At 44.6% G+C, this 24,705-nt stretch overlaps 1 protein-coding gene across 1 annotated transcript in view; it reads right to left on the bottom strand.

Moving 5' to 3' along the window:
• The window catches only part of EFNB2 (ephrin B2), a 50,167-nt gene extending 26,926 nt beyond the window's left edge, over positions 1–23,241 (bottom strand). Inside the window, exon 1 of the mRNA XM_049867351.1 lies at positions 22,547–23,241. Coding sequence (XP_049723308.1) covers positions 22,547–22,668 — 122 coding nt within the window. The 5' untranslated portion in view covers positions 22,669–23,241. The remainder of the gene's footprint in view (positions 1–22,546) is intronic.
• Positions 23,242–24,705: the final 1,464 nt, after the last annotated feature.

Raw genomic sequence — 24,705 nt, forward strand, 5'->3', positions numbered from 1 at the left:
CGGGGGGTAGGGGGGCGGTGATGGGATGGGATGGCTTATTAAACGAAAGGCAAAGGGAAAGATCTCAAATATCAGTAAGCATACATAACATGTTAATGAAAAGTAAGCCCCGACAAAACCCACCATACCTAATGTTTGTAAACGTTGTCTATTCACTTTTCAGAAAACACTGTGATAAGATGTGAGGTAAAAATTTGATCCTCTGACCAGAAAATCATTGTTTAGACAGTTTGTTAAAAAATGACTGTTTCATTATTTTAAATCAATGCAAAAGGAAAAGATCCACTATCTGGGCACTTTAGAGATTGATTTTTTGTTTGTTTATATGTTTTAAGATGGCTAGCACACCAACAGCAGACCAAACACTTTAATTGATGAGATGATAAATCTCCATAGACAAAGTATAAGGATGAGTTGAGAGTGCAAATCACAGGTCTCCTGCATACACTACCACTCACAACAACAAAACCCAAACCAGATGGCACTGAGTTGATTCCAATTTCACGATCTCCTCTGTATTACAGAGAAGAATTGTTCCACAGTGTTTTCTTGGCTGTAATCTTTACAGCAGGAGATTGCCAGGCCTTTCTTCCACACTACTACTGCATACAGTCTTAGTTAAGGACTCTGCAGTATAGCTGCAGAAGCCTGTCTGCCTTACAGCTTCTAAGGAAACATGGGGCAAAATAGAGTAATAACATAACAGCTAAATCAACCGATTTTGTGCCAGGCATTCTGAGTGACAGGCCACCACTGCGGGTGATTAGGAATTTACAGTCTAGTTCCTTGAGGGCAGGGAGGTGCCATGTCTATCTGATTCAATACCGAATGCCCAGGGGACTGACATAGAGTAGATGCTCAATAAATACTGTATTCGTTGGGGAAAAATATGAATGAACAAATGGAATCTAAGATATGAACAAATAAATGTAGGTTGGATAAAGTGCCACAACTACATGCAGGTCACAGGCACGACAGGAATTCTGAAGATGGAATCATTTAGGACAGGGGACAGGGGAGTACTGAGAGTAGAGGCAGGGTTACAGAAGATGTCGTCTCAGGTGCAATGGTGCTTCTGATCCATTCTCTCCAGGAAGACTCGGGAGTGTCTGCAACCCTGGTGGCAGACTGGTTAAGTGCTGTGGCTGCTAACCAAAGGGTCTGCAGTTCGAATCCACCAGGTGCTCCTTGGAAACCCTATGGGGCAGTTCTACTCTGTCCTATAGGGTCATTATGAGTCAGAATCGACTTGACAGCAATGGGTTTGGTTTTTTGGTTTTGCAACCTTCGACATTCCTCCCTATTTAAAACACAAGGTAATTAACAATTTCCAAGACCAATAACTAATAAAAACGCTGGTGCTTTTCAGCCTATACTCTTTGCCAAGCACTGTTAAAAACATCTTACCACGTGATTTTTTATTCAACTACTATATGAATATGTAACACACAAAACAGATGAAGACCGTTGGTGCCAAACATGAGAAAAGATGGGAGAAGCCCCCTTTCTCTGCACACTTCCCAGTTCTCACTGCATAAAGTAGCATAAAGCTACTTCTTTAAAATACTTCTTTTTTTTTTTCTCTAAATTGAGCTTTTTCATAGAAAAGCCAGAAAGGAAGCTGGAGACAAAAGCCATACACAACACAACCTCAGGAGTGTCTCCTAGAGAGCTGCAGGGAGCTGAGTGCAATGCCAAGGCCACATTACAAAAAACAAAAACAAGAAAAAACCCCACTGCCTTCGAGTCCATTCCGACTCATAGTGACCCTACAGGACAGAGTAGAACTGCCCCATCTGGTTTTCAAGAAGCAGCTGGTGGATTTGAACTGCTGACCTTTTGGTTAATAGCTGTAGCTCTTAACCACTGTGCCACCAGGGCTCCGCAGCCCACGTTAGTCTTGTCTAAAAAAGGAAGTCTTCTTTTAGGGCAGACCATAGCTAGACCATAGCTCATCAAGGCTGGCACCTGGTGTCCATACCTTGTCCCAGGAGACCAAGCACCCAAAGGTAAGGATGAAACAGACCAATGAAATGGAATTTACGTTTTACACGCAGTATTTAAAAGATGGACTCCAGAAAATTGTTTATTTATAAGAATGGCAGAATGTACGTGAAAATAAAACGGTGTGCATTTCTCAATGATACCTTTTTTTTAATGAAAGACCAGGACCCCGATATGTTATAATCAAGTCGATAAATGTTAGAGTTTTATTTCTGAAGCTAAGTCATTTATATTTGGATTGTTATTTCAAGGCTTATTAGAAACATTAGTAAACCAGATTACACAGCACATTTATGCCCCATATTTTTTGTAATATTCAATAATTCACTTGTTCTATGTTGACTTTGGAAGTGTTAAAAAAAGTGTAATTATAGTGGTGACAACTGGCTAATTTTATGTCACCAAACTGTCCACTTTGTCATTGTTAGCTGCCATCAAGTTGGCTCCAACCTCATGGTGACCCCATGCGTTACAGAGTAGAACTGTTCCATAGGGTTTTTCTTGGCTGTAATCTCTACAGAAGGAGAATGCCAGGCCTTTCTTCCCCAGTGCTGCTGAGTAGTTTGGAACTGCCAACCTTTAGGTTAGCAGCCAGTCACCAACTGCTTGCCCCACCCAGGCTCCTTGATGATCTACCACCAAAAAAACCCCATCGCCAACTCATCACTATGAATTGTAGGACAGAGTAAAACTGTCCCATAGGGTTTCCAAGGCTATAATCACTGGAGAGGCAGGCTGTCATATCTTTCTTCCATGGAGCAGCTGGTGGGTTCAAACCACTGACCTTTCAGTGAGCAGCTGAGCACTTTAACCACTGTGCCACTGGGGCTCCCGTTGACTACCCATAAACCCAAAAACCAAATCCATTGCCGTCGAATCGATTCTGACTCATAGTGACCCTGTAAAACAGAGCAGAACTGCCCCATAGGGTTTCCAAAGATTGAAAGTGCGGCCCTTTTGGTTAGCAGCCGAGCTTTTAACCACTCTGACACCAGGGCTCCATAATGGATGTCAAATATAGATTTTTTTTTTCCTGTGTTAAGGTAACAATGTTCATCTTGTAACCAAAAATAACACAGCGGAAAACCCACAGAGTAACAACCCCACAGGAGTGAGGTCATTCTTGTTAAACTTCACCCAACAAAAAGTGGTTAAAGGAGCCATTCAATCAAGCCTACTGATTTTTAATCCAAAATGAAAAACAAAAAAAGATCAACAGTGAGTCATGTCCTATAGAGAACACAGAACACAGCTAGGCCAGTTCCTGCTACCAGAGTGGTCCCTCTGCTGTTTCCTGGGATGTGGGGTCTGAGTCTTCCACCCTCCCCATCAGCAGAGCCTCAGGGACTCATGGAACAGGGGCAGGGGACTGCCTCCTAGACGATGGTGCTGTGGCATCATGTACCCTCACTGGACAGTCTCCCCGGGGGCCGTGGTCACGAGAGTGGGCTGTGCTGAACAGAAGCAGGCAACTCCTATGGTTTTCCCCAATGAATCATCATTCCAAAACAATACATATCATGACTTTAAATCAGATATTGAGACAATAAAACTGGAAATAAAATGGAAACCCTAAAATAGATTTGAGTTGACACGCCGGAAGTGAACCGATTTGATACTAAAATCTAATTTTAGTTTTGAAATACCTATAGAACTTAACCCAAGTTTTTAAAAAGTATTCCCAAACTTGACTCTGATACTTTCACGTGGAACATGTTTGTATATGTCTAATGATCTAAATTAGACATTAATATTTAACAATCTAAATTAGACATTAAGCAATCTAAATTAGACATTTTAACTTCCTATTCATAATTGTAGAAACCTTTCTTAGCCATTGTGTGACACCCTGTTCTTCACTGTTAACCAACCAGAACGTAACACAGTTAATGAAGACTATAGTAGAAAGTTTTAATCCAAACTGTGAAAGCATCTTGTGTAAAATACTGACCATAAATACATTTAAAGCATGGCTCAGCCATTCAGGGCTCAGGGGTCATCATGTGCAATTTTCCTTCTTGTTAAACTTCACCCAAATGAAACTTGGTCAGAGGAGCCATTTAACGAAGCCTATGGATTTTTAATCCAAAATAAAAGATCAACAGTGATTTACTTCCTATAGAGGAGACAGTGGCTATGAGTCGGAATCGACTCAGGTTTTGGGGGGTTTTATAGGAGACTGTGATGTCAAGCCTTCATTTTTCTGTCGACTAGTATTGCATTACCAGTCTCGTGGGGTGCCTGGGAAATCAGACGGAGGCAGCAGTTGCCAGATCTGTTTCTGAATCTCATCCCATGTAAATACGAGGATCCATGGGAAGCCAGGAGTTGAGATGCTTAGGAGAGCTGTACAACAGGAAAAATGTTGCACCCCCCTCCCCACCCATGGATAGTCTATTTTCTCTGCTTCCCTTTTCTCCCCTACCCATTCCTGCCTTTCCCCCTGACCATGACACATGCCCTGGTGGTGCGGTGGTTAAGCGCTTACCTGCTAACCAAAAGGATGGCAGTTTGATTCCACCAGCCACTCCTTGGAAATCCTAGGGGGCAAGTTCCACTCTGTCCTACAGGGTTGCTGTGAGTTGGAATTGACTCGACTGCAACGGGTTGGGTTTGGTTTTAGAACACATGCACCCCAGTACAAACATCCAATGACACCTCCCATTTTTGTTCAAGGTTGGCCAAAGTTCGTGACAGGTCAACCCTGGAGAACACTGAAAACCGCTGAGCGCAATGACGTAGTGAAGTGATGGACGTGGTGCCGATGTACACGAAAAACAGAAGATACGGAAGCAATCCATGCCGACAAGTGACTGAAGAATATGCGGACACCGCCGTAAGCGAAGTCAGAGTAGTATGCTAGCGACCAAACGCAAAAACATCAAGCTGAAACAGATCAAAGGCATCAGAGAAAAAAGATATAGAAAAGAATCACCCATTTTTATGCTCTAGTGTCCACACAAATCATTGGGTCAGGCCAGTACAGAATCCACGCAGAGGTGCTGTGAACGAAAGGCCTGGTGAGCTACTTCCGAAAAATCGGCCATTGAAAACCCTGTGGAGCACACCTTTATTCTGACACACGTGGGGTCGCCATGAGTCGGAACTGATTCCGCGGCAACTGGTTGATTCGTAACATGTAACACGACCAATGGAAACCATCCCACACACGCTGGTGCCCGTGCCAGCTGAGTAAGTAATGGGGTGAGTGTGTGTGGGGGTGGAAACCTACTCTTTCATGCTCTTCTATCTTTGGAGCAAATTGCCAAGCAAAGTGAAGTTCATGGATAATATATATTTCTTTTCCAGGGAGAATTATTTTTTTTCATTTCAAAGTTGTATCATTAGGCCACATGGTTCTTCTAAGTAAACTGCTAATTTCAGTTGAGAAATACACACGTATGTAAAATATGTGGTATGCTATCTGGCTTATTTTTCTGACTACACGGAGGCAAACAAACACAGGTGGCCATATTCCAGGTCTTCACCTGGGACAGCTATTGGCTCCTGGACGGTGGGTTTAGATTGATTTTTAGCTCTTTCTGTTTTTCAAAATTCTCTGCAATTAGCATTCAATGCTTTGGTGATCATACTGGAACATCATTTTCTAAAGCGTAGTTTCAAAAACAAACTGTACCATCTTCTTGAACTATCTTTCCTAATTCTAATTTGAAGAATAAGCACTTAGATATTTGACCTGCAAACTTTTTGATGCAATTCTTTAGAAAGCAATGAAACGAAATAATTATAGTCTGAATTATGGTCTACTTAATAAATTGACTCCTGAGTTCACAAAAGCTGTAGTAACGTGGTGTTGTGTGCCATCGAGTTGATTCCGACTCCTAGTGACCCCACAGAATAGAGTAGAACTGCCCCATGGGGTTTCCAAGGCTGTAATCTTTTATGGAAGCCGACTACCACACCTTTCTCCCTCAGAGTGGTTGGTGGGTTTGAACAGCCCACCTTTTGATTAGTAGCCTGGCCCTTAACCACTGCACCCCCAGGCTCCTTTGTGGTAATATATAGCTTGTTTATTCAAATAAAAACATGGGATACAATTTATGCTTAATCATTAAACTGCACAAATCTCTGCGTCAGCTAGCATTTCCTGGAATCTGAATCCCAGGTTTAGAAACAGGTTTATTCCAGCAAGTTGGCAAACTGTTGTTTTGTGCCGTTGATTCCGACTCATAGCGACCCTAGAGTTGGCAAACTAAGAATCATATAATAGGTTTATCCTCAAATCAATGTTCTCTATTAAATACATTTTAAGTTTACCATTTTTTTGGGAAAAGAGGCACTTTTTCCATCAAGTGCTTTTATTTTCCTGTTAATTAAATATCAAAGGCTGCAGTGCAGGAGAGAAGCCAGTTTGTAAATTGGTTTGTCTGAACTTCTGAATGAGAAAAGCACTCTGCAGGTTTGCTGTAATTGGCTGGTTTTTCTAGCTACCTCCTAACAAATGATGCACGCTGCCCTGGACAAAGCCTAAACCCTTGACCCCTAACTGCACTGTGCCCTTCTGGTCTTCAGCTAGGAGCCCCAAGCACCAGTGTTTCTGTGGAGATAGGAGAGCATTAAACAGAAGACCAGGAATTGTGTATGTTCACACAGACGCCCAATTCCTTTCAGAAATGCTCTGTACACTTGGAAATATAAATACTACTGAAGAATGATCTAAATTCCTGATGATGCCAATTTGATGGCACATTTCATAAACAGGCAGGATATTCAGTCTTGCCTTGCTTCCGTGAAATGCTAGATTGCTGCTACAGCTTAATAAAATATTCTCTAAATGCCCAAAACAGAAGAGTTTTGTTATAAAATGAATACATAAAAGCAGGACCCAAGAAAGACTCGGGCAATATCCACCACAGGAAACACTTGGGGAAAAAAAAATTTGTTTTTTTTTTTTCCTTTTTGTGGATAGCCCTTTACTGCCCCCTTTTGCATTTGAACATCAGAACAAGTTTCTCCACGTGCCTGCTCTGAAACCAGAGAGACAGCGGGGCTTAGCTATAGGGTATTAGGTGTATAGAGGACTAGGGTACCAGATACTGCTGCTTAGAGCAACAAGTAGTCACCTTAAAACTTCAAGCAACTGCACCACTATTTTCTCCTCGGCCTTAACCCTCCAAGAAGCAAGGTAGTAATGGGAGGCTTTAATTCAAATGTGTAGGTGTGTTGGAACAATTGCCTCTTTTCACAGGTGCCCCTTCTTTCACACTTTTCTAAAAAATGAATATCTGCAACATGAATCTGATTTATTCAAGGAAAAGAAAAGGGGCATAAAAGCAGGCTAGACAATTTGGGACCATTAAAGTGTTATAAATCCCACAGCTCAGAGTGGGGCGGGAGGGGGTGTACATTTCAACCTTCATACCAATGACAGGCAAAATCTTCTCAAGAAAAGGAAAGATGAGAAGCCCAGAGGTTCAAACTACTATGAGCCTATAGGCCCAGAAACCAGTTTAGCAACTCTCTGATGTGAGGCATGACAGCATCTGTGCCTCTGCAGCTAGGGGCGAGGTATACACTTGGACAAAGTGAGAAGACTACTAATCTGCGGAGCGACAGACCAGCAGGCCCATTTCTCAGCCCAATGACCTCAACTTCCCTGTGACAAAGTCTGCGTGTGCTGTTGTGTACACTTTTATTTAAACGTAATCCATTTCCCTCTGTCATTCTACAATTATCTTACAAGTCAAAATAATATTAAATTTCACAGCCTACACTGTTGTACAATTGGATGAAAACTGACTCCTTTTGATCTTAATCTTTTTTTTTATTTGCGATACAATGCTCACAACACTGGTGGCGAGAGTGAATTTTAGGTTAAAACTCTTCTCGGACATATTCTCATAATTTAAATTTTTTCCAGAAAATAACTTTTTTTTTTTCAATTTTTATCTGTATCATGATTTTCACTGTAATAAAAACCTCTGTGTCACAGAGAGGGAGCACACACAAAGAGCTGAAGTTGAAAAAATATAACTTCAACTTGTATATTAATTACCTATAAGACAAAGTTAAAATTAAGTGTGTGATGAGAAGGTAAGGAGGAGACAGGGAAGCTAGATTAACACAAACAGAACAATCAGAATGGAAATAACAAGAATGCTGACACATTAGGACTAAAGGTAAACAATGCCACTGGACAATATGCATAAAAACTGTTGTTGGCGAGTAGATTCTGACTCATAGCGACCCAATAGGACAGAGTAGAACTGCCACGTAGGGTTTCCAAGGAGCTGCCGGTAGATTCAAACCTTATTTGCTGCGTAAACTTTCACCAAAAATACAATAATAATAAATTCTGTGACGTGCAAATATCATTGTTGTATCTTCTTTCCACAAGTTAGCAGAGATTACTTGATCCCTGACGTGAAATTAAAAAAAAAAAAAATCCAAAACAAATCGTTCCATGAATTTCATAGCTACATAAGGCAAAATTTGAGGATGTAAAAACGAAGGCTGGGATGCTCTAGTAGGCATGCACACTGAGAACGTGAAACAGGGACTGATCTCATTAATGCCAGACTGTGTCACGCTGGCTCTACCAGGCCAGCTCCACGACTAAAACAAGTATTTCATAACCTTTGGAGACGAGAAGAGTTTGCAATATTCTCTTCCAACTGTAATTTGTTTGTACCTGTACTGTCTTGTTTGAAGCCAGGCCTTTAGCAAGAGTCTATAAAAGAAGGTGGAACTCTTGTTATTTATAGGTGTGACAACCTCCTCCCCCCGAAAAAAAAGTGGCTTTTATATAGAAAGAAATGCAAAGGGCATTTCCTGCTGGTTCTCTGTTGTTTTAGGTATGTGTTCGAACCCATCTGGTCATTTACCTGAGTGAGAAATCGCAGAAATGAGAGGCATACGTAAATCATACCGTGAACGGCCTGGCATTAAAAAAAAAAAAAAAAAGCAAAGAAATAAAGTTAAAATATATCTCAGTTCTTAGTCCACAGCAACAGTATATACTCTAGAATTTAGGTGTATGCATATTTTATATCAATCCTTTCTCTTCTCACTCCCACCATGGTTTTTTTTTTAATTTCCAGGAATTTTGCCTATTTAGATGAAACAAATTCACCCATGCTTTATTAAAATGGAAATTTCTCCCCTGGTGTGGGGAAAACAGCATTATGAGAGAATACACTCCTGTTCTTCAAGGTCAAGTCTGAATCCCGGGACAGATGGTCTGTCTTACTTTCCTGTTAGGATCTCCAGCACCTGCTCAAGTGCCTTGTATACAGTGAGTGCTCAATGGGTGTGTGTGTTAAGAATGAACAAATTAAATGAAGTATGAGACAAAATTCTTCTAGTTTTCTCTTGATATGAGAAGAAATGCACCTTGCTGTCAAGTGTAACAAGCCTAGCAGCATAATTTCTGAGGATGTTTGCAGTCGCTTCACAGCCGATTAAATGGCTGCTCCAGACAGGAGGAACGCTGCCTTCTAGACCCATCCTTCTTCCCAGGCTCCAGAGAGGGGTCCAGGATAGGTCTGCTGTGGGTGTATGGCAGTAGAGACATTTTTCTGCACCTTTCAGGGGCTCTGTGATAGCCTACAGAGTAGGGGAAGAGAAGGGGGACGAGAAATGAAGCAGGCTACGAAAGAGCCAGGTCTGCACTGCCAACACTAAAAAGATAAAGTAGCAATATCTGATTGGGTTATTCATTTCCCTATAGATAATGCCAAAACTGTGCATCTTTTAAAAATGTGAACTGTGCTACATTGTAACTGTGCGGACAACAGACTTTTTTTCCTGCTTAGTTACCATATGCTGCCTAGAATCACCTTGAGCAGAAACCAAAGTCACACCAAAGGTTAAATACTATGACGTTGTTCAAACAGGATGCTGCTGAACTAAACTGGGGCTAATTGGACACGAAGAAGCTAAGAGGATGCAATGGTTCCCCAAGATGTAAAAAGAATCAAGATATGGTTGCTGGAGTGCTTGGTTTATAGGTAAGCAGGTGATCAGCACCGGTGAAAATACTAAGGTGAGATTGCTTCATTATGAAGTCAAAGAGACAGCCATATAACGAAGAGAGTAGGCCCACCAGTATTCGAGGCATCGCTTCCCTAAACAAACCACTCCAAACTTGCAGAACATCAAAAGCCAGATGGGCTGTACTGAATGAATCCACAGGCAAAAAGCCAGAATCCCAGTTTGCTGTAGAAATAGGCCTGGACTTGATTTGAGTCTTCTCAGCTCTGACAAGCTGGAAGCTGGCACAGATCCTAAAATCCAAAATAAAATGGCATTTAATTGTGACTAGACTCTAAAAAAGATGTCACACTATACCTCCTTGGCTTGACACGCACTCAGCATCTAACCACATGGAGCTCTCCTCAAGAGTCTAACCGCTTTTTCTCCCAACAAGGAACAATTTTTTTCTTAAAAGGACAATGTTAATGGTCAAAGATATAATACTCAGTAAATGCATCAATATTACGTGGTGTAATAAATATTTAACTATACTTTAAGTGGGCTAATTGTTATCCTGTTTTCATTGGCCACACCCTATTACCTCGCAAAGGTTCAAAGGATCCACGCAGAATTGGATATCTATCGTAGGAAAGAGACGATCATTCAAAATGGACAACTAAAGAATCATAACCAAAGCTTTTTTTAATCTACCTTATACGTATTGCTTTGAACAAGCACCCCCTTGATTTAGTTACAAGATAACTAATTACTCCATAAAACAGCATAAGAAAGGCAGAGCAGTTCAGAGAAGCGAGGCTACAACCAGGATACAACAACCCAATGCCATCGAGTCCATTCCGAATCACAGTGACCCTATAGGACAGAGTAGAGCTGACCCCATAGAGTTTCCGAGCTTGCAAATATTTAGAGAAGCAGATTGCCACATCCTTCTCCCTTGAAGCAGCTGGTGGGTTCAATCTTTCAGTAAGCAGCTGATCGCTTTAACTACTGTGTCACCAGGGATCCTACAGCCAGAATAAAAACCAAATAAAAAAAAACCAAACCCACTGCCGTCGAGTCCATTCCGACTCATAGTGACCCTATAGGACAGAACAGAACTGCCCCATAGAGTTTCCAAGGAGTGCCTGGCAGATTTGAACTGCTGACCCTTTGGTTAGCAGCTGTAGCACTTAACCACTACACCACCAGGGTTTCCAGAACCAGAATACCTGGGTTCAAATCCAGAATGTACTACCTATCTGCTTTGTGACCTTGGGCAAGTTAATGAATTAATTTGTGCCTCAGTTTCCCCCACTGGTATTATGGGAATAAAAGTACCTCGTTTATCTGGTTATTATAAAGATTTAATGAATCAGTATTTGTAGAGCACTTAAAAAAAAATTTTTTTTTTTTTTTTTTTAGAACAGCTGGCACACAGTAAGTGCTGTATACAACTACAGTCATCCTTCAGTATCCACGGAGGATTGGTTCTAGCACCCCGGATACTACAATCTGCAGATGCTAAAGTCCTTTGTATAAAATGGCATAGTGTTTGCATATAACCTACACACATCCTCCCACATACTTCATCTCTAGACTACTTATAGGAGCCCTGGTGGCACAGAGGTTAAAGCGTTTGGTTGCTAACTGAAATGTCAGCAGTTGGAACCCACCAGCGGCTCTGTGGGAGAGAGACGTGGCAGTCTGCTTCCATAAAGATTAAACCAAACCAAAACCATTGCCATTGAGTTGGTTCCAAACCATAGAGTAGAACTGACCCATAGGGTTTCCAAGGAGCAGCTGGTGGATTCGAACTACTGACCTTTTGGTTAGTAGCCAAGCGCTTAACCACTGTGTCACCAAGGCATTGGAAATACTACAGGGCAGTTCTACTCTGTCCTACAGGGTCACTATGAGACAGATTTGACTCGATGGAGGTGGATTTTTAGTGGGTAGGTTACTTATAACACCTAATACAGTGTAAATGCTATGTAAATAGTTGCTATATTGTATTACTTAGGGACTAATGACAATAAAAAAAAAAGTCGTCCTTTTTGTTTTCCCCCAAATATTTTTGATCTGTGGTTGGCTGAATCTGTGGACGCGGAACCCGCAGATATGAAGGGCTGACAGTATTCTTAAATTATGTCCACTGGTTCAGTAGGTTTCTAAATACGCAATATAACATTAATGAATTTTTGTATTCATTCAAGGGTCCAATCTCCTATTGTACTGTGGACTAGAATATACAAAGTGGATTCAACACAGCCCCTACTCTCAGGCCATGTTTGAACAAGGGCATTCAGGAATGTAAGGGTTATAATGAAAGCAGCAAGAGTATGCAGGCAAAGGAGAGAGTACTTAATTTGCCAGTAAAAGGGAAATAATAATAATAATAAAAAGATAGATTATACAGCAGATAAGGCTCACACGAATCTTAGAGAACAAGTATGTTTAGTAGGTAAACAAAGTGAAATATAATATCAGAGTTCAAAAGGTGAAACTGTTCTGTTATAATCTTTATTGACAGAGAATTTTCATTTATTCTGTATTTGTATGTGAAAAGCAAAGAGGACTCTAGCCAGACGCATAGTAGATATTCAATAAATCTTGATTAGTAATAGCGACATTTATTGGTTTGTTGTGCCAATAAATGTCAGCTGTTATTAATAGCTGAGCTAAGCTCTGTAAATATATTTCATCTTGACCACAATTTTATTATCATTTTATTTAGCACTGTTACATTGACCCCATTTTAGAGATGGGACTACTGAGAGACACAGAGGATACAAAGAGACACAGAGGATCCCAAAGTTACATTCAATCTGGGATTGAGCACACGCAAATTCAAAGGATGGCCTCTTAACTACACTAAAATAGCAATTTCCCCACTATGCTGAATTGCTTTGCCCACCCATTATGCTCATTTTGAAAACAAATACAAAAATCCCACAAATCAAGTCTGACTTGCGGCGATCCTATAAACCAAACAACCCAAATCCATTGCTGTCGTGTAGATTCCGACTCATAGCACTAATTCTGACATGTGAGTTATTTTATAAAGGAAGCTAAGATCAATACGTTATGGCAGGGATATTGCCCTTCTACCTGCTAGCTAAATACTGTCCCCAAGGTATTACGGGCAGATATATGAAAGGATATAGTATGTTTATAGATATACACTTTATAGACGCCGGCTACCTTTAACTGAAATTTAATACTTTGACTTGCTTACTCTTTTTTTTCAGATATCCACTGTGACATTGCTTAAAGATGTCCGTTGTCTTTCAAAACTCAAGATTCTGCTCCTCAAGGCTGCTTTCTTGACTATCACCTCCCTCCAGGATGAACGCCATCCCTTCTCCAGGGTGAACACTCCTACTGTGCGCCACACCATGGCACCCTGGCTCCCAGCGTGTTTGATTCCAGCAGGGTTTCCCTCTACCAGCCTTTGAATTTAAGTTACTTGAGGGTAGAGACTGTTCTTTTTTATATTTTCGGATCCTAGTAACGGGCCTAACAGCTGATAAATGCTGGCTGAAAGAATCAATGAATTATTCACCATCCTGTGTACAAAAAAAAAAAAAAAAAAGCAAGAACGGGGGTAGGAGGCAGTAAGGAAAAGTTCCACACGATTCTTTCAAGATCACAATGTGGCTTTTAAATGTATGATGATCAAATATCGAGTAGTTTTCAAGAAAAACTGATCTAGAGCAATGGTTCTGAAAATGTGCTCCCGGACCAGAAGCACCCACAACTGTGTCACCTGGGAGCTTCTTAGAAATGTAAATTTCCAAGTCCCACCCTAGACCTCCGTAATCTGAAGCACGGGGGGTGGGGCCCAGCAATCCCTCCAGGTGATTCCGATGTCCTAAAATTCTTGTCTTAAGACTTCCATATGAATCATGACACAGCAGTGTAAAATGTTCTTTCTACACCCAACATCTCTCACTACAAAGCGCTTTGGGATTAGAGAGGAAGGATTTAAGGCAACTAAGTTTGGTCTATATCATAAAGAGAAGGAGCGCATTAATAGAAAACGGCGAACTTTGTTGGACAGTCCCCTACAATGAGTCCTTCTCCTACAGGAAAAGGTGAATTCAAGGCCTGGAAGAGCTTATTTTTACCTGAAATGTAGCCGAAATATAGCTCCGGTGGTTAAATGAAAAATGACATTTTCTGACTTGTTCTGCAGTTAGATACATTCTGAGCTGGCCTTAACCACAGCTGCCCTACTCAGCTCACCCATGAGGCAATTCTGACTGAGGGCAAATGTTTTCAGGCCACACAGTAAGCCAGGCTGGCTGGTGGAAAGAGAAAGGACTGAAGGAATTCTGAAGCAGTTCCCCAGCTATAATACCTGAGGCTTGAGGAAATCATTTTAAAGAACAATCTGGAAGGCAGAGAGTATGAGAACCACACAGATTAGGTATTTACTCGGCAGGGACCGTAGACTGGGGAACAACAGGAATGGAGGCTGACAGTAGGGAGTTGCACCCAAACTAAACCACACACAACTACCAGGCAAGCTAAAAGTTTAGGGCTATATAATCACTTAGGAAACCCTGGTGGTATAGTGGTTAAGACTTGGGCTGCTTACCAAAAGGTCGACGGTTTGAATCCACCAGCCGCTCCTCGGAAACCCTCTGGGGCAGTTCTACTTTGTCTTATAGGGTTGCTATGAGTCAGAATCGACTCAACAGCAACGGGTTTGGTTTTTCGGGGTTTTTTTTTGGGGGGTGTTTACAATCACTTACTTTCCTCCAACACAAAAACACACTACTCCTACTGGTTTCAAAAAGCCGGGTAGCACTCATATCTATGCTAGGATGTAAAGGGATGGTGCAGGTGAAATGCACAGCGTCACGCTTTAGGGGCAATGGGACTTGCAGCTAGTTAAGGGTCACAAGAGCAATACAAATACTGAACTTACAGCTGGATGCAAAGAACCCGAATCTTTAAAATCACTATACCTTGGAAGCATGAGGAATTTATAGTGCTGAAAAAAATGATGTTTTCAAAGTATGGCACAACACCCATTGTTCATTCGTGGCCCTCTGAATGTATACCCGCCGCTGTGAAGTTCCAGAGTTTACCTATTCATGCCTCAGAGAATGGGTAATCGCAAACTACTAATACTTGACTACTGCCAGTTTTCCCTTCCCATTGTTTACATAATTACTAAAGAAGGGCTGAAACAACCTGTTTTCCGTTACTGGAGCTTTCTCCGTTGGGCTTTTTTTTATATTTTTATTTTTTTTCCTTTATTTCAAATCAGCAAGTATGCATTCACCAAACCACAAAATGCTTTGGGACTAAAAGTACATATTTGGATTTATATAGAGAAAGGAAAATATTTTTAAAATGTTTAGAGGCACTGCTGGTTCTCTGCTAGAACAAGAGAAACAGGTCCACCTCACATTCAGTGGGCATGGAAAACATTTCCTAACTGATCCCCTACCCCTCTCACTGGTGTGCACCGGATCCACCATCCTCATCTATAATCCTTCTGAAACACGTTAACGCAGGTAGACCAGAAAGCCCAACGCTGGCGGATGGAGAGGAAGCCAATGGTATGGATTCTAGCATCATTTCTTTAATCACTTTAACCTTAGCTCTAACAGAAAGCTGGAGGCCAGGGCAATTCAGCTTCTCCTTTTGTCATTTGCCTGCCATAAATATGCACCAGTCTGCATCTGAAAAGCTGAAGGAGGCCGCAAGCTTGCCGGACATTTATCATGCTCTGTTCCCTGTTAACAAGCAATACTTTAGTTGAATAGGCCATTAGCAATCATTGTCAAACGCAGAATGCAAGGTGCTTGGATGTGACCAGCTTGTAAATTAGGGGGTGTCCCTTCCCTTTGATGAATCCCCATAGACAAAACGGATCTTTTGATATAGATTACTGAATTAGGAAGGAAGGCAAACCCATCAGGCACTGGCTTTGGTGTGTCTATGTACAATAATTTAAAAACGTTTTTAACCTCCAAAACATAAAGAAAATGCGGCAATCTAGAAAGCCCGCACGCTGCTGTTAAGAAAACAGCACTGAATTCCCCTTTGTAAAACACACCCAAAATGCTCTCCCTCAGGAAAGACACTTACAGTCCTTTTAGGCTTCGGTATTTTCAATGTCTTAAGAGTTCAGACACCCCCAAAGAAATGCTAAGAGTTTTCTGTAACAGCAAATAGAAGGCAATAAAGCAAATATTTCCTTCCTGGCTTCACAAACTGCGGATGTAACTCTGCAGGTAACCCAATCATGGGCTCAATGGCTTACTTTGTTTAATGACTAAAATGGAAAGTGTGGACGGCAGAAACAAAATCCAGCTTATTTACAAGATTTCTCAGGATAGAGGGCAATCAGATTCAACAGCATGGTGGGTTTTTTTTTTTTTTTTTTAACTTTAAGCTGTGGGGCACTAACGTTTTTATAATCCTGTAATTTCCACGGACACAGCCCATCCCGTTCAACTCAAAGGTTCAGACAGTCATTTAAGAGTGATATAGCATCTACACTAAGCCCACTGGTTTGGGCATATTAAATTACTACTCATTTGAAATAAAACTAAATTTCCCCCTTTATTTATATTATTGTGTTTTTCCAGGGTGGGAAAGACAAAACCTACAGAAGAGTTATCTAGCTGAAGGAGGCGGACAATGTGTAATGTTTATCTTTGCTTCTCCCATGCAGGGTGAGATGGAGCTGGGTCTGAAAGATGGCTGAAATCAAAAGGTCTCTGTTTTCTTTTCAGATAACCCCAGCCCCACCTACCCCTCTGGTCTCTGTCCCTTCCCAGCGTGTCCCTGCCTGAAGCTCAAATAGATTAAGGCAAGAGCCAGAGAAGTGCCGTTAATCCTACAGAATGGCTGCCCCTGTTAGGCCAGGAGTTAAAAAGGAAAATCTTCTAGGCCCGAACAACTGCAGTGATCTGAAGTTTTTAATCAGCCCCAATCTCAATATATAAAAAAAGGCAGTCAATGAAATCTACTTTTGCCATATTATCCACCACCAATGAGCAAGAACTGAGCAGCTTTTCTTTACTGCTCTAACCATCCCAGGCCACAAGTAGGCCTTTCATACCTTCTAATCCTAGTTTCCAAGTCTGTGTGCCTCTCACAATACCCAACAGCCTGGAGCAAGGGCCTCCGTTCTTACACCCTTTTCAGAGACGTGTCATTTCTAACATCAAGCTAATCTATATGTTGCCATGGCTCCGCTCTTTATCTGCCTTTACATCTTATGAACTGCATGGATTTACCACATTATTTTTATCTGAAAGACAGAAAATGGTGGTTTTATTGCCATACGATCAGATTACTGCTCCTAGTTTCTCTATGCCTTTTTACCACACTTCAATCAAAAAGGATCAGTTTCTTTATGCTCTGTCCTTGATTTACATCACATCTGTAAAGACCTAGCCTGGGCTGTAATCCCTTTATTAACTATGGTCGGGGTTGATTTGCCTAAAAATAAAAGCAAATTGTGTCAGGCCCTTTCACTTTGTTTTTGATTCGGAACTACAAAATGGATTACTAAAGAAATCTTCAGAGTTCACACGGCCAGTATAGTACTGAATTTAAAATGAGAATTAAACAAGTTAAACAGGGGAGCCATGTCAACGGTTTACATTTTCCATCATGGGAGAAGGGCTGCATTGCTTATGTCTTTGTATTCTTTGGCTTTAGAGAGACAATGAAGCCACAGGAGTTTTTCCAAGCTGTTCGGAACACTGTTCCATTTGCTATCCTTCTTTGCTTCTTACATTCCTCCCCCAACCCCATTCTAATTCCCCCCAGAAAAGGAGTTGGGGCGGGGGGAGCTCTTCCCTGAAAGAGCTAATTCCTAACTAGAAGCTATAGTTCTATGGATCCTGCATATTTTAATCAAAATATTTTAAACAGCTGAACACTCCAATTTAAGGCTCTACTCCACTAGACAAAGACCGAGCTCATAAGCAAATCTATGTAGATGTGTATGATAAGTGACCTGAAAAACAGGTTCTTTCTGTCAGCAGCAAAGGAAGGCCCAGATTAGGCAGACATGAGTACCATTTTCACTCACTATTTTTCTTAGAAGGGCGCTGTCTTTTTTTCTTAATTTGCAATTAAATATTTTAGAAGACTAAAGTTTTCATAAAATGTTAAAGACAATCATTCCTTTAAAAAAAAAAAGATGTGACTAGGGGCCACGTTCTGGGTTCCCTTCTCCCTGCCACTCCCATTTCTGTGACGCATCACTGCAGTCATGCTGGGATCTCAACTAGTTTCCCATTAAGTGAAGGCACTCTGGAACGCTGCTCTAAGCTACGTGTCACACTGAGGCTCCGGTGAGCTACCTAAAGTGCACCAGAGCAAGGTGGAGGGACTGAGTTGCTTTCATTGCAGTCTCCCTCTGAAGGTAATTGTCACACTGATCCACCAACCAGAGAAGCTGCCTCATTAAAGTTTACAGATAGGAGTCTCACAATAACCACTATAAATAATGGATCAATTACTCTTCGGCTGACTCTGCTGTGGAGCAGTCCTGCCAACATGTAGCTTTCAGATGGTCTCAGGGCCTACCGCTAATGCACCTGTCTTCATACTTGAGCCTAGGAATCCGAAACATTTAGGAATGTTGGAGTCATTTGCATTTCTTTGCATCACTACAAGTGTCAACAGCTTCGCTTTGTGAAAGATTTAGAACCAAGTGCTTAACAAATAATCTTAACCTCCAGCTCCTGTTACTGAGGCTTGAAGCGGTGATTGTTGGGGTTAAAAAGTGCAGTCCTCTAGACACAGGGTTCCCAAATAAATTCTCGTCTGCCAAGGAGGCTACCAAGCATGTTGTGTGATGCGGCTTTGTACTCTGCCTGGTTCGGTTGTCCTGTGGAAGGACGACAGTCCATTACCCACAGTTTATCATCCTGACAAAATGGGAGCAATGTGGATGTGAAAGTACTAACAATTCCCACCCCTGGTGCTTTGTTCTTTTCTCTCTCTCTATTAAAACCGACAAGATTAACCCAAACGCAAACTGTGGAGCACAGTTCAAGGGGCCATTCAATCAGCAGTGAATGTGCACTTGTTTACCTACAAAAATAAGAATTTCAGACACAATGGAAGGCAGGCTGGCTTCTATATGTTATTGAACGGGCTGTTTAAACAGGACTATGCTTTTTTTTTTTTATGCATTGTAGTTTATTTTATCAATCTCGGACAGGTCGGTATTTATGCAGAGCCTGATTGTTGTGGAGTCCATCTATTACAGGTTATCTAGATGTTATCCAGCCATTCTTTTGTACCACCCCAAGTCAATCAATATCAGGAACTCAGTATTATGTTGGGGAAAATTACATGGGGAAAGAAAAATGCTTTGTTAGCTAAGTAGTGTGCGACATACAGGGAACAGCAACCTTTGATATGAGAACCTAATGCCTGGCTGAAATTTTCAATAAAGTCAGTGTCATTGCCTCTAAAATGTCACCTCAATACAGGTTTGCTCACTATAAAGTGAAATTCGTGTAAAAATAAGGGCTGCATATTTTATTTTGGCTTTAAAAACATCGTGCCCAGAAAAAACTGCTCTGCTTAAATGTTCTTTGGGAGTAAAAGCCAGGTTTTGCTATTCTGTGTTGAATTTGAAAGAAAAAGTTTAACCAATCTAAATGGCTACAACTGACCCAACTTTCCCAGACCCTACTGATGCAATGTGAATAACCTAGCAGCACACAAGACTTCTTTTGATTATTCCATAAACTCTCAGGGATGGGGGCAGCAGACAGCATGACTGAAGTAGTTATGGAGACGGTGGTAAATTTACAAAGGATTTTCTGGACCCTGTATTCAAACAGCTGCTGCAAGCTCCCTGTGTCTACCACCTGCTAAAAAAAGCTAACTTTCAAATGAAACAAATCTAATTACTGAGGATTGCTTCATTACAAATGAATCCTTCTGCAGTTCATAGGAACTGATGTGAAACTTCACTGCACCAGGGGTTTCGATCATTACCAAACTTAGAGAAAGGTCTTTCACATCATTCCCCCAGGAAGAAATTTTCTGATTCCTCAAGCTAGCACAATTCAGCTGTGTACTTTGTGAAACAGACCTTTTCCAGGGACAAATTATCCAGAAGCCTCCAGGCAACCCACTGTAGCTGAGAATTTGTAAAGAAATCCTCCTCTTGAGGATGGGACAATCACCACTGCAGCCTCAGGAGTGCCGGGAGGCAGGTTTCACCAAAATACAGGCCTCTATCTAGCTGGTCTACTGAGCCCTGGTGGACTAGTGATTAAGAGCTATGACTGCTACCCAAAAGGTTGGTAGTTCAAACCCACCGGGTGCTCCTTGGAAACCTCGTGGGGCAGTTCTACTCTGTCGTATAGGGTCGCTATGAGTCGGAATCGAGTCAAGGGCAACGGTTTTTTAGTTTTGTTTTGTTTCAGCAGGTCTGTAAATCTCTGACCAGAGCACAGGGAGGAAAAAAAAAAAAAAACCTTCAGGATGGTGAGTAAATGTTAGTTTTCATCCCGCCCCCCATCCAAGAAAAAACTACCAAAAGAATGATTTCTAAACATGAGGTTGAAATAAATATTGCTCTATCTTTTTCCCTCAAAAGGTATTTCTAACCCCCCTCCCAGAAACACAAAGACTGCAGAGTTAATAACGAAAGGTGGACATCCAGAGTTAATCGCTGAAGGGTTAACGAGAATTCCTTTCCATTAGATTTAAGTATAAATATTGAATCTTGATAAGAAAAAACACCAGCACCCAGAGAGAGCCCCACCAGTGAAAGTGGAAAGCAGAGCAGCAGGCAGTCTGGAAGGGGGGAGGGGGCGAGGCCTGGCGCCGCGAGCGTTGCGCATGGAAGAGTGACCCCTGTAGGCACAAAGCGCGCACTGGCTCGGGCCTCGCTCCCGCCGGGCTCCCCCGCCAGCGTCCCGGCTCCAAGGCCGCTGTCTCCTGGACGCCGGGGGCTAGCGACCGCCCGCAGGTCCGGAGCCCGGCGCTTTCGGCCATCACCAGGTGCCTCACAATTTGGGCTCAGTGGCAAAAGCTCACCAACGTGGTGTACTTTCTCCGGGAACAGAACACCTGATTCTTTAAAAAATCCATACAGATTAGGCTACTTGAAAGGAGATTGGTATTAAGTAACCATAAATACGAGCAGCGTTTGAAAGTGCCATCTCAGGTACCACGCGAGAATTTCTGTTTAATCCGGTTTACAACTGTGACGTTTCTCGCCCGTTTAATTGGGAATTCTTGGCTAGTATTTTGGAGAACTTAAAATTGACCGCTTTCAAAAAGGCTGGATAAAATTCCTTAATTACGATGCGGTTTCTAAATCAGTCCTTCGCCTCTTTACCCCTAAATCCATGCCTGACCTGCTGAACTTCAATAAAGCCATTGATTTTGTCTCTAATATTAAAGACTCACTTCAGAACTAGTCAATGTCTCCATACTTCTACCAAGTTTCCTAAAGCTAAAATCCCATAATTCTGCAAAACATTTTCTGAAATGTATCCTGAGAATGAGGTAATACACAATACTGCATGCAGAGATGATTAATTACGAGTATGGCCGTTTATATTCAGGAATGTATCGCATTTTCTAAATTCTTAAATTTACATTACTTTCGTTACCCAAACTGAAAGTCACTCTCTACAAGGACTGCCTATCTTCCGTTTGATACATGACAGTCTGATCCCCAAAGGTCCAATTTCTGCCCAGTTAGTTTCCCCAAACGCCAAGGCTTTGGGAGCAGTGTTTACTGGGTAGTACCCTAAGCTTTTAGAAAATGCCTTCTTAAAATCAAGTCGACTATCTCGACTGCAGAGTTTGGAGCCGCTGATTTATAAATGAACAACCCAGTGCGCCGGGGGCTGAGATAAGAAACCTAAAGCAAGTCCCCCGGTCAGGGGGTTCAGGGGGGCGAGGAGAGGTCTCGCTGCCCGAGTTCTCTCACCGAGCAGGCGAGCTCCTGGCGCGCCCTGGGGCTGGCGGCGCCACGACGAGGCGCGCGGGCTTCGGGCGCTGCAGCGCCGGTGGCGCAGGGAAACCACGGGCTCCCCTTTCCGAGGGTCGGCTCCACCGCCCGCCCTGAGAAGCCCAGGGACCGCGCGGTCGAGCGCGTTTCTCGGAAGGGCCACATCCCCGCCTTTCTCGCCAGCCCACCCCTCCGCTGGAGCCCGCCGGCCCCACCGATTCGGCCGGGATTATTTGTGATCACGTTCTTCGTCCTCTAAAAGAACCGAGGGTCAGGTATCGCCATCGGACACCTTCCCGGACGTGACATCCGATCCGCCAGAGGCTTTTAGCGCCGGGGAGTGCCTGGGGGAGGGCGCCCTTTCGAGCCCGCGCTCGGGCTCCAGAGCCAAGCGAGGTGTCTCCACCTAGTGAAATGTGGCGGCGGGGGTGGTGCGGGGAGCCGGCCGAGGCTCCAAAAAAAAAAAAAAAAAAAAAACCTGGCTCCGCGGCGCGGCCCCTGATGTGCGCGGCCCGGCGGCGGTAGGCGCGTCCGAGCCTCTCCTCCCGCCCAGGGGACGCGGCGTAGGGACCAGGGCTGGGACTCGCGGGGACCGGGGGACGCTAGCGGGCTTTGGGGAGAATCGCGGGCGCAACTTACTTGGAGTTCGAGGAATTCCAATAGATCGGTTCTAAAACTATCGATCTGGACATCGCAGTTCTGCATAAAACCATCAAAACTCCCCAGCAGTACTTCCACACGGAGTCCCTCCTCACGGCCATGGCCACACCACTCCCAGCTCCGCGCGACCTCCGGACCTCGGAGGGGCGGTGCGTGGGCCCGCTCTCCCCAATCCTCCTGGGCACGAAAAAGGGGCACCAACGCAAGGCCCCGCGAATCCGGAGCGACCAGGGGCACGATCGTCGCGCCCAGCCCGCTCTCTGCGGCTCACTGAGTCCTCGGGACGCGCTCGCCCTCCGGGGGCTCCTCAGGGCGCCAGGCGGGAGCCGCGGAAGCCCACGCTCGGTGCGCGGCGTGGCGGCGGGCTTGGGGCTCCGGGTCGCCGCGCCGAACGCAACTCGGACCGGCGACTCGCGTGCGAAGCCAGGGTGCCAGGCGCATCCACGGCGGCGCGCTCGCGGGCGTGAAGAGGAACGCGCAGCGCGCTGGGGTTTAAAAACAAAAGGCAAGAAGAGGCGAGACGGCCGGCGGAGAGGCAAGGGGTGCTGCCGGCGGCGCGGGGCTCGGCTGGGGGGGCGCTCCGCCCCGAGAAGGGTGGCGTCCACTATAGATCCAGAGGGGAGGGCAGCGGCCCGAGTCCGCGGGCGACGCGGCGGCGCGATCCCATCTTCCAGTCCTCAGGAGGGAGCTCGGCGCTCGAGGCGGACCTCCGGGACGCGTAGGAAGCGGCCCGATTCTTGCCGCTCGTCAAGGACCTGCGCCCCGCGCCCTCGGCCCACGGATGCGGGAAAAAAGGGGCCGCTCGGTCGTGGCTGGCGGGCGGGCCCGGGGCTGAGGCCGCTCCCCCAGCTGCTGGCTGCGGCCGGCCGGGACGCTGAGCGCGTCTTTGTGTGCGCGGTGAGTGCGCGCCCCGACCCGAGGGCTGGGCGCACGGCGGCTCGCTCCGCTCCGGCCGCTCCCGGCGCCGCGCGCGTCTCCGCGGAGGAAAGTCGGCGGCCGGCGCGCTGTCAGAGCGCTATAAACGCGCGGCCCCGCCCCGCGCCGCGCAGCGCATTGGCCAACCTCGCCGGGGCGGCGCGCTGGTTGGCTGGGCGCCCTGTCCTTCGGCCGCCGACATTCGATCGCGCAGAGGCGGGGCGGCCGGCTGACAGGTAAGTCCCCGCCCCCGCGCCGCGTCCCGGGCCCCCCGCGCCCCAGAGCGCAGCAGAAGGGGGCGCGGAACGCGGGAAGTCTCCCTACCGTCCCAGGGGCGCCGGCCACCCGTCAGCACGGGTCCTCCGCCAGGTCGTCTTGGAGACCCTGGTGGGGAAGACGTTTAGAAAGAGGAACGGGCCGGAGTGGGGGCTGGAAAACGTGGCAGAAAGCAAGGGGCGACCCCTCAAAGCCTCACTTTTCCTCTCTGCGACCCTCCCTATGGCGCATTCCTTTCTTCCTACCGTCCTGCCTCTGTTTTCTGGCAAAATTTCTAACGTCAACACGCAGATAAACGAGAGGGCAAACTTTAACTTTTGCAGAGTTGAAGGCCATAGATTTCCTCTTGAATTTTCCTTCCGAAAGGTTTTTTCTGATTTCTGTAGGACTTTTTTTTTTTACACCTCCCCCACCCCTCGCGCGCGCACACACACCCTTCAAGGCGCCTGGCTCCCTTTGCAGTTTCTCACGATGCCCCTTAATGATGGGTTTCAGAATTTGCTCTGTGACAAAGCAGTCAGCTCGGAGCCTGCCTCAGTCAATAGGGCCTGGAAATGCAAAACGGCTTCAAAAGGACTGGGCGACGGAATTCGCAGCAGAAAATTAGGGGCTCTCCACTTGGGTGTGAATATCTTCGCCCTCCCCTGTCTGTCGGATTCTAGGTCACTGTCTCCCCTCCAGGCTTCTCTTCCGCTCCACACCTGTCTCGAGCCGGCAGCACGGGCTTAGCTCTCACTGCACAGTCCCGGCCAACGCCAGCCAGCCACGGCTTTCTCCTTCACCAGCCTCGGTGGGCGCTCAGGCCTTCCCGAGGGGGATCGGGGGTCTGGAGAGGGACGAGGACAGACGCCCGAGTGTGGCATAGAAGTCGATGCCTATGCTTGTTTGCAGTGCTTAAAAGACTCCGATGAAGAGGAAGCAGGAAATTCTTTATGACTTGGATTCTC

Source organism: Elephas maximus, chromosome 23, assembly GCF_024166365.1.
Source record: "Elephas maximus indicus isolate mEleMax1 chromosome 23, mEleMax1 primary haplotype, whole genome shotgun sequence".
Taxonomy (NCBI): Eukaryota; Metazoa; Chordata; class Mammalia; order Proboscidea; family Elephantidae; genus Elephas; species Elephas maximus.